A 14278-nucleotide genomic window follows, 5' to 3' on the forward strand; every position below is an offset into this window, starting at 1 on the left:
GTTCTTCCAACCGGTACGACAGTCCAACGGATGACACCAATCCATTCTTGCGTACTCTCTCTCTCTCTCTGTCTGTCTCTCTCTATGTGTACGCTGTGCTCGTCCGAATCGTGTCGATTCTGAACCCACGCGGGCCGATCAGCTGGAACGACGACGACTAGAGTGGCCGCGGACGGTCGATCGGTCGTTAATTATGGTCGTTCTACGGTTCGATGACTCCGACGGCGGCCGGTCCATCTTGATTGATGTGGGGACAGTAGATAGAAGCATAATTTACGCACATTTACCCACACACCAGAATTAGATCACGCCGGTCCCAGGATGAACCCGGTGGGGGGAACTGCTTTTTTGTGGGAACATACTTGGAGAAATGGATGTCTGTCTCACAGCAGCATGTGGGTGTCCACCAAACTACAGTTTAGTCCATGACTTTACCCTACAAACTATTCGAATCATATTTTGAACGAACCCCGGTCATCTGTCTATCGCATCGACAGTGAGTGACTTGTTTTATTCGCGCTATGATCACTCACCTTCCGGTGAGTACCCGAGTATATATACAACTGCACTATATTGAGGTGCTAGTACCACCGTGCCTTGACCGAAGAAAGTATGCGAAATAGATGCTGCTGAAGTAATTATCGAACCATTAAGGATGTAAAGCGCATCGTTCACTAGAGAACGTCGAAGTAATAGTACTTTTGGGGTTACCTTCGTCGTTAAGGGACTGCCAAAGAGATTCATCGCCAACATAATTGGAGATGGTGTGTTGTACACGCGCTGTGATTTTGCGGCAGCGCATGCGCTTCGATTGGTTTCTTGTGGAGTTACGATGCAATGGCGGTGAGTGATGGCGGAAGCAATGCTTGGTTATTCCTTAAAAAGAGTTAGCCTCTCCCAAATTTTGGTTGCCCTAATTTTCTCTGCCAACCGACCGTTTTCTGGCCATCACTATGATTACCGTGATGCCACAGGTTATGCCAGAATAGATGTTTGGCTTCCGTCAGGTTCATTAGTGGAATTCCAGGAACCATTTCCGCCCTCAATCCAACCAAACATTTGTTTACATCGGGAATAGTATCTTACCGAATGATGCACGGTATTGCGCTACCGGTAACTCATTTTCCGCTAAAAGTAACTCACCTTTTTTCTCCCGATGGTCCATACCAACTTCACAGCGTATGAAGCAAGCCCATAATAATGGGAGAATGGGGTGGTTGCATGTGTACGTTCGTAGAAACTAGAGTCCGTCGATCGACGAATTTCCCGCCGTTGTGCTACTTCTCTTTTACTCCTTAATCACGTTCCTACCCGTTCCCGTGGGGTTTTGGAGACCGCCGATCGTCGATCCATAGCGAGTTTTCGAATTTTCAGTACGGGAACGAGATGGCTGATTGAATCGACCATCGAATGTTTCCCTGTCCCTCTCTCTTTAACGAAAAGCACACAGACACAGGCGCTTACACGAATATCCAACAATTAGCATCATCGTCCTAAATTTTGTTCCGCATAGCTGAGCTACACATCAAACGGGGCTCTGAGGGCAGGCACACATTAGGAGGCTCTAGTGGGCCCGAAAGGCATGTTGTGACGGCTCGGGCAAATGCAGTGCTGTGCCAAATACGAGCCACATCCTGCCCCCTTTGGCTGAATAGTGAGAGGCTCATTCCCCCAGTTGAGAGCTCCATCGGAGAAATGCTATAAACACCGTGGCTTACATACGCGCAAGTACGAAACATTCTAGTTATTGCGGCAATAGTAAATAGCGATTCTGACGGATTCGGAGCGGATATGACCATCCCTCTGTGCGCGCACGACGATCACCCCCGGGCGGCCGCCCGCCCCCGTGACACAGAATGGCCACGGAAAAGAGCTAGTGGTGGACCTTCAATTACTTGTTGATATTAAATGGCTATTTTTAACTTTTGACCAACAAACAGAGCCGCGGACGCACACATCTACGCCCAGTCAGCAGATGTTCGTCAGATGTTCCTGCCAGCGAAAAGGCAGGGAAAAGAAGGCAATTCTGATAAATCTGTTCCGCTTAGGAAATTCATTCCGCATGACTTCACTTTCATGCTGCACACGCTGTGTGTGAGGTTGTCGTTGGCATTGTTTATACTTGTAGGTGGTTTTTAACGAGCTAAGCGGCCACGCTCGGGTCATGGTCTTGCCGAAACAAAGGTGCTGGTGGGCGATTGCGATGAACCATTGGGTGTTACCCGTTGCGAGTGCATTCTCTAAGGCCACATTTCTAGTCACACCGGTCAATCCGTTGTTGATGTTTTCGGCGTAGAACCGGATGAATCGGGAGGAGAATCTACGGATGAACCAAAAGAAATGCACTATTTCAATTTCAAGAGTAACAACAAACTTCAAGGCTGATACAAACTCGGAAGCAGTGGTTGCCCCCAGTCAAGCATCACAAGACATCTTCGGCGCTGGCGACGTCCCTGGGTCTGGCGGGCGTGAATCTAGAAGAAAGTTTCCATTACATGTGTGCGATCTGTTTGATAGGCCGGCCGACCTGTTAGGCCTATTTCACCACCATTTTGCGTCCACCAAGATGCTGCTGCCAGGCGCACTGTCCGCAATTTTCTACCAAATCTATCGACGCTTCGCGGATGCTGCTATTGATGTCATCTCGAAAGGCGCAATACCCGCGTTTGCCATCTGTTGTACGGGGCCGGGGGCACTTACCAACACACGCGAGAGCAGTTCTGCTCCACCCAATGACATAATCGCGCGGGGTCCCCGGTGGTTGTGTGAGTGCTGCCTGTTGCCACTAGAGACGCAGCGTGTGCGCGCGTGAGGTTTGACTCGCGGGGTGTTAAATATTGTTGCAATCGCAGAAGCACAACACGACGATGCACCGTTAAATGCACTCCAGTGGTGCCACCAACTTGGCAGAACTTGGTGCAAGCTCTGCAGCGGGCTCTGTAAACATCCGCTCACCAATACAAGGGCGCACCCGATGACGGCACCGCATCTCCAGCGCGCGTGTATATACGGAGTAGTGGTGCTGAGCGCCGAATCCGCGAGTGACAGACCGTCGCTCTCGCTCTGTCAGCCGCCGGGAGAGCGCCCGGTTGTTGTTGCCTTTTCGTCGCCCCGTCGTGCCGCGGTCAGCTTACGGCACACAACAATAAACACACGGGCACACACATAATCAAAGCCCGAACCCGGAGCGCGGCATCATACTCCTGGTGCGGCGCCGTCAGTGTTGTCTCCCGATGCAAAGCGTGCGGTGTGTGCCCTGAAGTGTGATACTCTCTCTCGACGAGCTCGACGACGACGCGCCCAAGGCGGCTTGTTACGAACGGAACGGAACGGAACGGAAGGGGTACGTACGCCGCACCCTGGTCGCTTCCTAACCTCTGATGAGTGAAACCCCATCTCCCCCCCGACACCCTTCTTGGTCCGCGACACAACAGGACGAAAACAGTTAACTCTCTAACCTCCAAAGTGACCTACCGAAAGAAGGGCGTTTAGCAGGGTTTGGCCCCGGGAAGCAGGAATTCCCGCTCCGTTATTGGTGGGCTTCTCACTTCAGCACTCGGGGCGCACGGGCGCGTGCGCTTGTCTGTGTGCGGTGATGTGACAAGGGAATGAATGTGTTTGGTGCATGCATGCCGAGCGAAAAGGGTGAAAAAAGACAACAGAAGAGAAATGAGGCAAAACCGGCCATAAAGTCCGGTGAATGCGCGGCTGCGAGCAACAACCCCGCGGTGAGGTGTAAGAATCGGATGATCTCGGACACAGTGACCATTCGGTGGCGACGAAGGAGATCGAGCCCTGGCCATAGGTCATTCTTCTGCACCCCGTTCGTTCAGGGTCGTCTGGATGATGTCAGCTCGAGAGCCGATGGCCGCTGATTTCAACAGATGAACTAGTAATGACCGCAGTTCTCTCCAATCAATCGCTGCGCTGTTTTCGGCCCCGAAGACTAGCGTGTTGCACCAGCAACGAAATGCCTCCGGGTGTGCGCGGAAGAGAGACAAGAAAACCCTGCGAAGGATTCGCAACTCCAAAATTCCCGATAGGAAGTAACAGGATTCATCATACACAGAGAGCACTCTCGCTCGCTCTCTCTCGCTCTCTCGCTGTGTTGTCGTTGGTAGTAACTCCGCATTCGCGATCGAAAAAAAAAACGGTACGCCCCGTGAAACCCCGTTCAATTAGGCGGGGTCCAGCCATTGTTCGGGACTGATATGAGGTTTGGCCCCGGCTGCGCCCGAATTGATAGTCGTGAGCCGTCCGAAAAGTAGCGATCAGCGATTCGATTCAATTCCGTAAACAGAGCCACGGGAGCCGAGTCGTACCTTGATGTTTGGTTATGCGGAATTTGGCATAATTGGACCCAACATAGGGGGCTTGAAAGTAACACCATCGGAGTAGTAGCAATGTAGGAGCGATGCAGCGTCAACAATACGGTACCGGCCAACCGGTTAATATTCACGACAGCCTTTAGGCGAGATTATACTGTTTTTAGGTACCTGTGACCAGACTTCCAGACTTGGCCCTGGGCGTCTGCAAAAAATCGCCCTGTCTCTACTCACCGCATCATCGGTTGGGAGGGGGTTATCCCACACCCTGGAAGATCCTGTGATCGATGACGGGTCGGCGATGATCTCAACTGCCGCTTAAAGGGCTGCGAGGAGCCTACGGTGATGGATGATTGCTGATCCCCCCCCACAACAAACTCCTTTTGATTAATCGGTTACTACCAATAGCCGCCAGCCGCCTGACTGACTCAAGGTCCACCATAATAGCTAACGGCTTAAAAATCGTTTACAATCGCTCAAATTATCACTATCGTTTCTGTGGCCTGACGAGTCAAATGACGTACCGACGAAGTTTGGTCAAGTGTATCACGGCGTGAATTGGGTGGAGATCGCGTAAACATTAACCCTAACCGGGAGGGGGTTGAGGCCCGCGCATGTGTCTGTGTGTTTTGGTGTGGTTGCCACCCGTGTCAACGCCCCCCGCCCCAGCCCGGTTTCTCCCGGGTTAAACACAGTTGCAGGTCTGCATTGCCGCACCTTTGCTTTAGAAAACACGCAAACGATACCCATCCGTGCGGTAACAATCCATTGCCAGAAACAGAAACGCCTGTCTTGCGCCATCACGAACACAACTGTCTGGCTGGCTGGCTGGCTGGGCAGTATCATCACCTCTATATGTAATAAAAATTCTGGAGCGATAGGTAAGGCGCAGTTCAGGAAGTTTCGTCAGCGCCGCATAGCAACAGTAGTAGTAGCAGCAGCAGGCCAGCGCCAGCACCAGGCGTGTGCCGGTCGATGATGATGCGCGACGCGAATTTTCAAGGTCAATCACTAAAACACACCACATCCCCGAGAGAGGAGGGATACCTCCTCGGTTGTTCAGAGTACGCAAAACCTCTGGTGTGTAGTGCAAGCTTTCGGTGACTTTACGCCGATGGCAACGAATGACTAAAACTTGCACGAGCTATGCGCCTCTTGGTTGGCTCATACAAACAGGCATCAGACAGGAGGAGGCGAAATATTTCGAAGGACACACTGGAATGCGAGATTGGCGGGGGGGGCTGGAACCCGGTTCCGGTCTAGATCTAGCCGACCAGGGCAGGCGAAATTTGTGTCAGTTTCCGTTAAACTGCGCATGTGTCGAGGTGGGGTGCGGGTTCACCAACCCCCTTCAGGCACCGTTGTGTGCCGAAAAGGATCCCGTCCGACCGAAATGCCTCAAATTGTTGGGTTGCCTATTACTGGTTGGTTCCACACCACCCCATTTGCGGACATTGCGTATTCTTGTGAGACATTGTAGACTTTGACATAGATGGGAGGATTTTTGCATGGCTCAGGATTAGCTCGATCAAAACCAAGCTATGGCCGACCGGCACACACCAAAGTTCCAAAACGGGGGGCGCTCTCCCAAGTTCAATCCAATCGTGGCAACGTGAAGCTGTTAACCACCACTATTAGCAACACGGAACCAGCAACAACTGGCCACGGCGCACATTGGAACGCCCTTCGGCACTTGGACTCGGAGATAATTCTATTTTTAGGAACCCACCAGACTTCCAGATCTGGACGGGGGCTGTCTTCAATAAATTTGAAACCCCTACCTCGCTTTCTTCTTCGCTTCTCTCTCACACCCGTAAGCCAAAAACGTGACCAAAAACGCCGTCACGGCGAAGAAGAGATTGGGATTTTGGGTGGCGTTTTATTCGTTTTAAACGGTTTGTAAGTGATCGAAGAATCCACTACAACAGTGGTGTGCGGGTCGACTTTCGATGAAGGCGATTGTGCTGGATGATCTCACCCCCGTTTCTTGCCGGTGGTAGTTGCTACAATCACTCGCCGCATCATCGCCGGGGTGATCCGGGCGTCCTTCAACGCCTTCTAGGAGTCTGCGCCTCTGTTTCGGTTGCCTGCGTAGATGTCATCAGCTATCTTGGAAGCACGTCGTTCGGCAGCAACCGCTTCAACAGATGGGCCCCACAGCGAAGATCCGGTTCTTTAATCGCTCGAACTACAGCTGTTGAGCGAGCGCACGCTACTTCGACTTCTCAGACATACCCGGCGTATTCTCTCCCACATTCGCTTAATGGCGTACACGTGGACCGGATATAAATATTGTAAGCATTAACTACTAGCCCCTGACATTGGCATTCCGGTTGGGCAAGACGCGCAAGGCCTGTCAAAACAGTCCACCTTGTGCTCGACCGTGTTGCGCGTTGTTGGCGTTAGTGACGAAGAAAGTCCACCGGGAACGCTCTGCAAAACTCGCTCCGAAGGATCACAGACTCTGTCTAGCGCGGACAAAGTTGGCAGCACCAGGATCGGATCCAGGATACGCAGCATGCTCGGGATCTGCCCTGCTCTAATGACGATTACTGCGAAGGCGATTCAGAGAACGCCCGCGGAACGCTTTGCCGAGTCGTCGAGGGTTTTGCAGCCTTCTAGGAGTAAATGGCTCGACACACCACGCGCTATCAAGGTCGCCATTTGGGCGCCATCCATCCTGATGACTGACCCCGTAATCGATTTATGACCACCACGCGCCAAGGACCGCTAATGGGAACGAACGAGCGCGAATGCGACGTCGTACCGAGGCACCACTAACCTGGTGAACTAGTTAGTGTTAGGTCGCTCTTTCGCCCATTTGCGATTTACCGGAAGTCCCGCGCACGCAACAGAGAGAGAGAGAGAGCAGAGAGGGACCGAAGTAATGGCCCTCCGCTCACAGTGTTCTGGCTATTCTCTCTCTCTCTCTCTTTCTCTGCTGATGGTTTCTGCTGCCTTCTCTGTTTGTTTTCTGCCTCTTGGTGTACTGTGCCACCGTGCCCCACTCGCATCTTATTGCCACACCATCCACCCATCTAAGACGTCCTTTTTCTGCTTTTGCTCTTGTTCCTCTCGTGTTGCTCTACGGCTTGCTAACGGCTTCTTGGTTGGCCCCTCCTGCAGAGTAGAGCGCTCGAAGGTGCGTGTGTCTTTCTTTCAAAGCAGCAAACCGCAATCAATTAGTCCACCGGAGCTGCTGCACCTGTACGGCGGCGGCGGCGGCGGTCAGAATTTGATCTATTTCGGTGACGGCGGCGGTGGAGACGGCGGCAGCTCAGAATGCTATGTTAACAACAACAACTCCACGCTAGACACGTACATCACGTCGGCAGCACTCAATCAACAGTACGACTCGCTACCGGGCCATCAAACGCAGCAGCCACCACACCTGCACCCGGATCACTGGGATCCCAACATGGCCGCCTTCTACGGTACCGGTACCGTCCCGCCACCATCAGCGTACAATCGCCAGATGAGGTAAGTGAGCGTACCGCCCCATCCAACCATACCCATAAAGTGTTCTTCCATTCCATACCCCGGACCTGGCTGGCGGACCCTGGACCTTTTCAAAGGAGAGGACCGCACCATTCAAACCAAGACACACACCACGTAATTGGCTGTACCTACGTCGCTGTGTGTTTGTCTAACCCCATCTTGGGCTAATGTACTGTAAACATTAGACTAGGCGAGGACCCCACGTAATGTCCTTTGCCGAGAGCGCGTTCTTTCAGCCTCAGTAGCCAGCCCTTGCTCGTTCAACACAGTGTTTGTGTTGACCAAGCTTCATTGAATATTCATATGGTTCCCGCATTTCGGAAGTCGAAGCCTTTTCACCCGGCCCGCTATTCATTGGTTCATTGACCGGGCCCCCGCCCTTTGTGTTGCATCGTTTTATTTCGCGAACACCCCACCGTCGCCGAGAGCCGGGGGAAGAAAGTTCAAGTAGAAGAAACGCTGTCTTGCGGTCTGGCACTGAGCTTGATCGGTATACCTTTGTCGGGTCGCAACACCAGATCGGTTTTTAGGCGCACCCCGCGTATCCCGTCGCCGGGATGGATGTGGTAATGCGAGACCATACGGATGATGCTGATTTTCATCTCGAGCAGCGCGAACCGCTGGCCGATACAGTTGCGCGCCCCGACACTGAACGGTATGTAGTCGTACGGTCCGCGGCGCTGGGAGCTACCGTCGGCGAACCGTTCCGGATCGAAACGCTCCGGGTCCGGGTAGACGTCCGGATTGCGATGGATGACGTAGATCGGAATGAGGCAATCGGACCCGGCCGGCACCGTGACCCCGTTGAGCTCGAGGTCCTCCACGAGGCGGCGCCCGATGAAGGAGACCGGGGGCAACAGCCGGAGCGACTCCTTCACGACCATGTCGAGGTACCGGAAGTTTTGCAGCGTGGCGTACGTCAGCGGAACGGTGCGATGGGCCGGCCCCAGCGTGTCCACAATCTCCCGGTACAGCTTGTCCTGGATCTCGCGGTGTCCGGCCAGCTGGAGAAAGGTGAACGCTATCGCGGACGAGGTCGTGTCGTGGCCCTCGAACATGAACGTGTCGACTTCTTCGCGAATGTCCAAATCACTGAGCGGGCGCCCGTCGACGGTGACGCTTAGCAGCAAATCGAGGAACGTTTCTTTGCGCTTCGCGTATCGACTTTCTTCCACGTTGTCGTTGAAGTGCTTCTGGTCCCCGCCGGTCGTCGGTCGGTTGTTGAGCAGCCGCTGACGGCGCTGGCGGATGACGGAATCGGTGAACGCGTGCAGACGTCTGATCAGCTTCCGTTGCTCCCAGGCGTGCGGCATCGTGTACCAGTAGAGTTGCGGGAACGACGATAGGACGTGAAAGATGCGCAACAGAATCAGCTCGGACATCCGCTTCACGTCCCGCACGTACTGGTTCGTTGGGTCCGTCTGAGCGTTTACGTCCACCCCCATCGACGTAAGGCAGATGCTGTTCAGCGCGTACAGTGACACCGGCTCGTAAATGTCAAACTCCAGCCCGGTGCTGGCGTGCGGTTTCAGCTTCTCCACCAGCACGTTCGCCTCCCGGTTGAACACTTCGGCAAAGGCGGCCAGTATGTTGAAGTGGAACGTCGGTGTGATAATCCGACGCCGCTGGAACCACTTGTCGCCCTGCGAGATCAGCAGCCCCTGGCCGAGCCAGACCTCGATGAACTGGTAGAACGTGGACTTCTGGGTTTTCTTCGCCATCACCACCTTCGCCACGTTCGCCGCACTGCTCACAATCACCATGTGGTCGTTCAGCAGCCCCCAGTTGAACAGATCCTTACCGTGATCGGTGTGCCGCTGGACCATCGCGTCGAAGATACCCGGCACATCGTTGGCAGGATATTCCAGCAAATGGCCCAGCAGCCAGTGGGGCTTCGCGCCCCCAAAATGGGCCGCTATCTTGCGTAACTGTTGCCGCTTGCGGTATGCCTTCACGGCGTACAGCAGCAACCAGCCTGTTGCAAGCAGAATTACCACCGACAACACTGACATTACGGTCTAGCTTCTCTCTCTCTTTGACAAGGAAAGCGGGCTGGCGAAAGCTTCCAAATGCAATTCACAACTGACACTTTACTAGTAAGAATTTCTATTTTAACATCAATGAAGAGACGGGCACTTGGGTACTTGAATGCCTAATCAGTGTCCTCACTTCATGCGCCTTAATCTATGCGTCCGTCCATTAATCTACCGGCTATCTAACAGTACCCCGGAACACAGACTACAGAGTCTAGCTTAGGTTCTGGAGTAGCTACTGTGCTGATAAACGATCGGCACGTTTCGTCGATCTCAAGCGCATGGCTTTTACGGTGCAGATATAATCGAGCATTCCAGTCACGAGCGCTCTAGTCAGCTGCCCAGGATGTAATTCTTACCAGCGTGCTGGATTTTAATCAATGTGAAGCGAAGTTTACCATAAAGTCTCTGGATTACGTGGATAAAGTTCAAGAAGTTGCTCTAAATACCGTACTGATTTAGTAAATGCTGGACCGCCCATCACTCCTAATCGGTAGTGTATCGCCACATTCCTATGTCTGGTGGTGGGGTATCTGAATTGCTGTCGATAAACGGTGGACCGTGTGCCTGCAGAGTCGCTCCGCTCTCCCGGTGGGGGCGTGGCTCGTAGTTTCCGTTCCGTATTTTGCTAATCTAATTTGTGACTGTGATTTCCCGACCCGGACAGTGCGAGTTCGTGCGGCAATGTTCACCACACGCCCCGCGTTTGTGGTCCTAGGACAAACTTTGATGCCGAAGATCGGTGTTTAGCAGGCGCACCTCGTCGTGCTTGGTATAGCCCCAGGCAGCAATACAATTTACAGTGCGAAATCATCCGTACAATCGGGTGATTTTTATCTTTATGGCCGCCCTTGCTGGCATAGTTGAGCTGCACCCCTGCTGCACCAGACCGTATCTAGATACTTGAAGTGCTGGACTGTACGGAGGACCCTTGAGCCGGCTGGAAACGTTGGATCTTGCAACATGAGCGTGTCGACTTCCTCGCGAATGCCCGTCGACGGTGACATTCAGCAGCAGATCGAGGAACGTTCCACACCGGCATTACATCATCGACCGAAACAGGTAACTCCTCAGGTCGGGTCGGCATGCTCTTCGGTTAGTCCCGATAACCAAGGTGACGCCTCTGCCAGCACGATGGAGGCGCATGGTCCTCGTCGATTTTGTTGATGTTTTATGCTAAAAATTGCAGATCTTGTCGACCGGGGAATGTAGCAGAACTGAGAAACCGAGTGCGAAGAGTACTTATCTTGAAGGAAAGACCGCGGATGTCAAACGATAGCGTCGAATCGGGACAGAAAGATGAGCAAGATGACAGACACACTGGGTGATTGGGGAAGACCTCCGAACCGAAGCAATGCACGGGGAGTGTGCGCGCGCACATCGCAACCCATACCGTCGGTTTTTTTTATCACACACTCATACACAAGTACGCACGCATGCACACATGCACGTATTAAAAACGACACCAAATTTTAGATTCCAAATGAAAGAAGACGAGTGCGTAAAACCTGGACAGTGGCTTTGACAATTCAACCTCCACATGTGTCTCGCACCGCGCCAGAGACAAACAATCGATTGATCTTTCCAACCAGCGAAGCGAGAGAGACAGAAAGAGTGAACGAGAGAGATAGAAAGAGAGACACACAGCAAACAGACATCCATTAAGGCAGGCAAGGAAGGAAGAGAGAGAGAGATCGAGTGAGAGAGAGAGCAAACGGGAGAACCCCCTGTTGGGTAGTAACCGTAGTAAACCAGCGCGAGGAGTGAGCGAATAAGTGAACCCCACCCCCCCCCGGGCGGGATGGGAGTTAATACGAGCGAGTGAGCGAGCGAGAAAAAAGAAAACAAACAAACGCGACATATAAAAAGAGGAATGCGGAGAGCGCGCGCCTAGGTTTCTGCACGACCACGACAGTCGCCTGCCGAATGCTAACGCACGAGCACACGAGCCGCAGAGTGGTTACCGGGGCGCGAGCTCTAGCACAGAGTAGTACAGTACCCGTTGAGCCGTTGAGTAGTAGTAATCGAAACGCATTTAACCGAACCCCGCAGTGTGCAGTGGGCCCGGCCCGGCTCCGGTCCCGGTGATGTGGTGCGGCGTGTATCGCGGTGGGCTCTCTTGAGGAGGTGGGCTGGTCCTTTCCTGGAAAGGGACCAACTTCGGGCTTGGGCTGCCTACTCCGGAAGTGGATGCCTCAGTGGATGGGTGTGCGTGTCTGAGCGAGCGTTGTGAGAACCCCCTGGATGGATGGAAATCCATTGAGGCCCCCGACCCCCCCGAGACAGGCTGTTTTTAAAGGTCAACGGGTCAACGGGGAAAATCGGCAATCAAGCGGCGCATAGTTCGTCCCGATTACAATCAAACCCCTCGCCCCCCGCTGCAGCTGTCTGTTGTTCGTGCCAGTAACCGAGCCATTGTGAACCAGCGCTCCGTCCCGCCGAATGCACATGTGAAGGGGCTGTCAATCCTCTGGAGGACAGGGTAGTAAAATGTAATGAACGGCGGGACAATGCTAATGACACAATCGAGTTGGCATAAACAATGCTAAACAGCACAGCACTTCGCGCGGAGAGTTGATCGTTTGGTCGAAGGGGTCTAATTGATAGCCACTGTTTAAATATTTAGTTAATATTGGAGCTCTCTCTCTCTCTCTCTCTGGCTCTCTCGCCGTTTCTCACAAACCGCGGCGCATATTTTTGTGAAGGACGAGGAGGGTCAGATGAGCTGCCGCCGGATGGGGTGGGTATACTTTTGTGTCGAGTCGCTTCGAGCGCTCTTTATCCCTCCTGTATATGTGAGTATAATGTTGTTGTTGTTAGTCGTTTTAGCTACGTTCGTGTGAGGCGCCACGACCGACCGACCGACCGAATGAGTGAGAAGAAACACCAAACGTGGAGCTCACGCGCCACTGTTGCTGTTCTTGATGGGCGAATTGTCATACGCGCCCCCCTCCCCCACCCCGGGTCCGCCGGCGATCTACCAGTGCCAATGTGCCAATGCTAAAAATATGAAGAAAAAATGGTGCCCCAGTAAGCGCGTATTTGCGTGCTGGTCGCACCGCACACTCACTTCTGCGCACGCCGTTGCGTTCCTTACATCGCATCGCATCGGTAGCACCTTTTTGAGTGTGGTGCGTCGTGCGCCAGATGCGATTTGTTGCTGAGACTTGCTGTGTTTGTGGGGCTTACAAAATATCGTTTGCATAAACAGTCCGGGTCGGGTCGCAATGGTTATGAGTGGATAGTCGACACGTGGTTTCAATGGAGGCGCCTGGTGCGTCTCGTAGCCGGCCACTCACTACTTACAGCGGAAATGCTATTAGAGCAACAAGTTAGCTCAAGCTAACTTTTACAGCCATGCATCAGGCTTTCAGCACTCATTTCCAGTGGAACGATCTCGATTAAACGGGCTTGTTGAATCTCGAGGGTGAGGGCCACTCGCAATTGGGGGGTCGCAATTTTTACCAACTTACCACCTAATGCAACCTAGCTTTGCAGGTTCCAGTGAAAAGAGAAAGTGCGTGAGAAAGAAGCGGCAGCCCGCTGAATCCCGTTTCGTGACTCTAGATGGCGCTCAGCTCCGGTTGAGCGGAAGCTGCCGAATTGGCCGTGTCTGCTGGCCGGAAGTGACGAGCGTGTTGTAGGACCGTGGTGTAGTGTTGGTGTAGCAGTGTAACGCGGAGCTAATTCGTTGACAGTTGAGCTGCCGCCGCGATGGTGCATACGGTCGCGACAACACCGTCACAAACGCACGGTGGGGCGCTCTACTACGTGGTGGAGGTACCGCGTGACGAGTACCTCAAGGAGTGCGCTGCGCAGGCTGCGACACTGATGTCGTATGCCGGCGACTACCCGAAACCGGCCCACCACCACCAGGGCCATTTCATCAACCATCCCCAGCAGTTCCAGCACGCGCCGAACACAACCATTCTGGTGCCGCGGCCTAACAGATGGCAAGCGTCCGGAGACCATTTATCTCTTCTTTTCCTTTTTTTTATGTTTTGGTTTTTGTTTTCATACCCTCCCCGAATTGACCGAGAATCGGTTTATTTTTGCGGGCCACTATTAAACCTAAACCTTCCTTACTTTCTACTTCTCGTTGTAGCACCGAATCAGGCTGGGACAATCCGTTCAGACCGGGAGGCGATCTGTCGCGGGAGGCCGATGAAATAGTTAATCTTATCAAGGGTAAGCGCGGGTGCATCCTCCCATCATGGGGTTGTCTCTATTATGACCTCCCCCCTTTTTTACCACTCTTTCTTTCTCGTCGTAGGCGGCAAACCTATTACGCCGACGGGTGATCAAAGCTTAGTGAACGGGGATGGTGTAGTGGATGGTGAAGGCACGGACCCTACCGACAGCCACAACGACGGCGGCACCACGATAGTCGACGGGGTTGTTACAAAGGACGAGGTATACAAG

At 53.2% G+C, this 14278-nt stretch overlaps 2 protein-coding genes across 4 annotated transcripts in view; one reads left to right on the plus strand and one right to left on the minus strand.

The window, feature by feature from the left end:
• The window catches only part of LOC131213690 (mediator of RNA polymerase II transcription subunit 1.1), a 32848-nt gene that overhangs the window by 13888 nt on the left and 4682 nt on the right, over positions 1–14278 (plus strand). For all 3 annotated transcript variants that reach the window (XR_009156970.1, XM_058207792.1, XM_058207793.1), the window contains exons 5-7: positions 7452–7805; positions 13962–14044; positions 14130–14269. Coding sequence is in view for 2 of the 3 variants with exons in the window: in XM_058207792.1 (XP_058063775.1) it covers positions 7452–7805; positions 13962–14044; positions 14130–14269 (577 nt within the window). In the remaining variant the exon portion in view is untranslated. The remainder of the gene's footprint in view (positions 1–7451; positions 7806–13961; positions 14045–14129; positions 14270–14278) is intronic.
• On the minus strand, positions 8188–9891 carry LOC131213691 (cytochrome P450 4d8-like). Its single transcript, XM_058207794.1, has one exon. It carries the CDS (start codon positions 9833–9835, stop codon positions 8267–8269), a length of 1569 nt encoding a protein of 522 aa, XP_058063777.1. The 5' UTR covers positions 9836–9891; the 3' UTR covers positions 8188–8266.

The sequence above is a fragment of the Anopheles bellator genome, chromosome X (assembly GCF_943735745.2).
Source record: "Anopheles bellator chromosome X, idAnoBellAS_SP24_06.2, whole genome shotgun sequence".
In the NCBI taxonomy this organism is placed as follows: Eukaryota; Metazoa; Arthropoda; class Insecta; order Diptera; family Culicidae; genus Anopheles; species Anopheles bellator.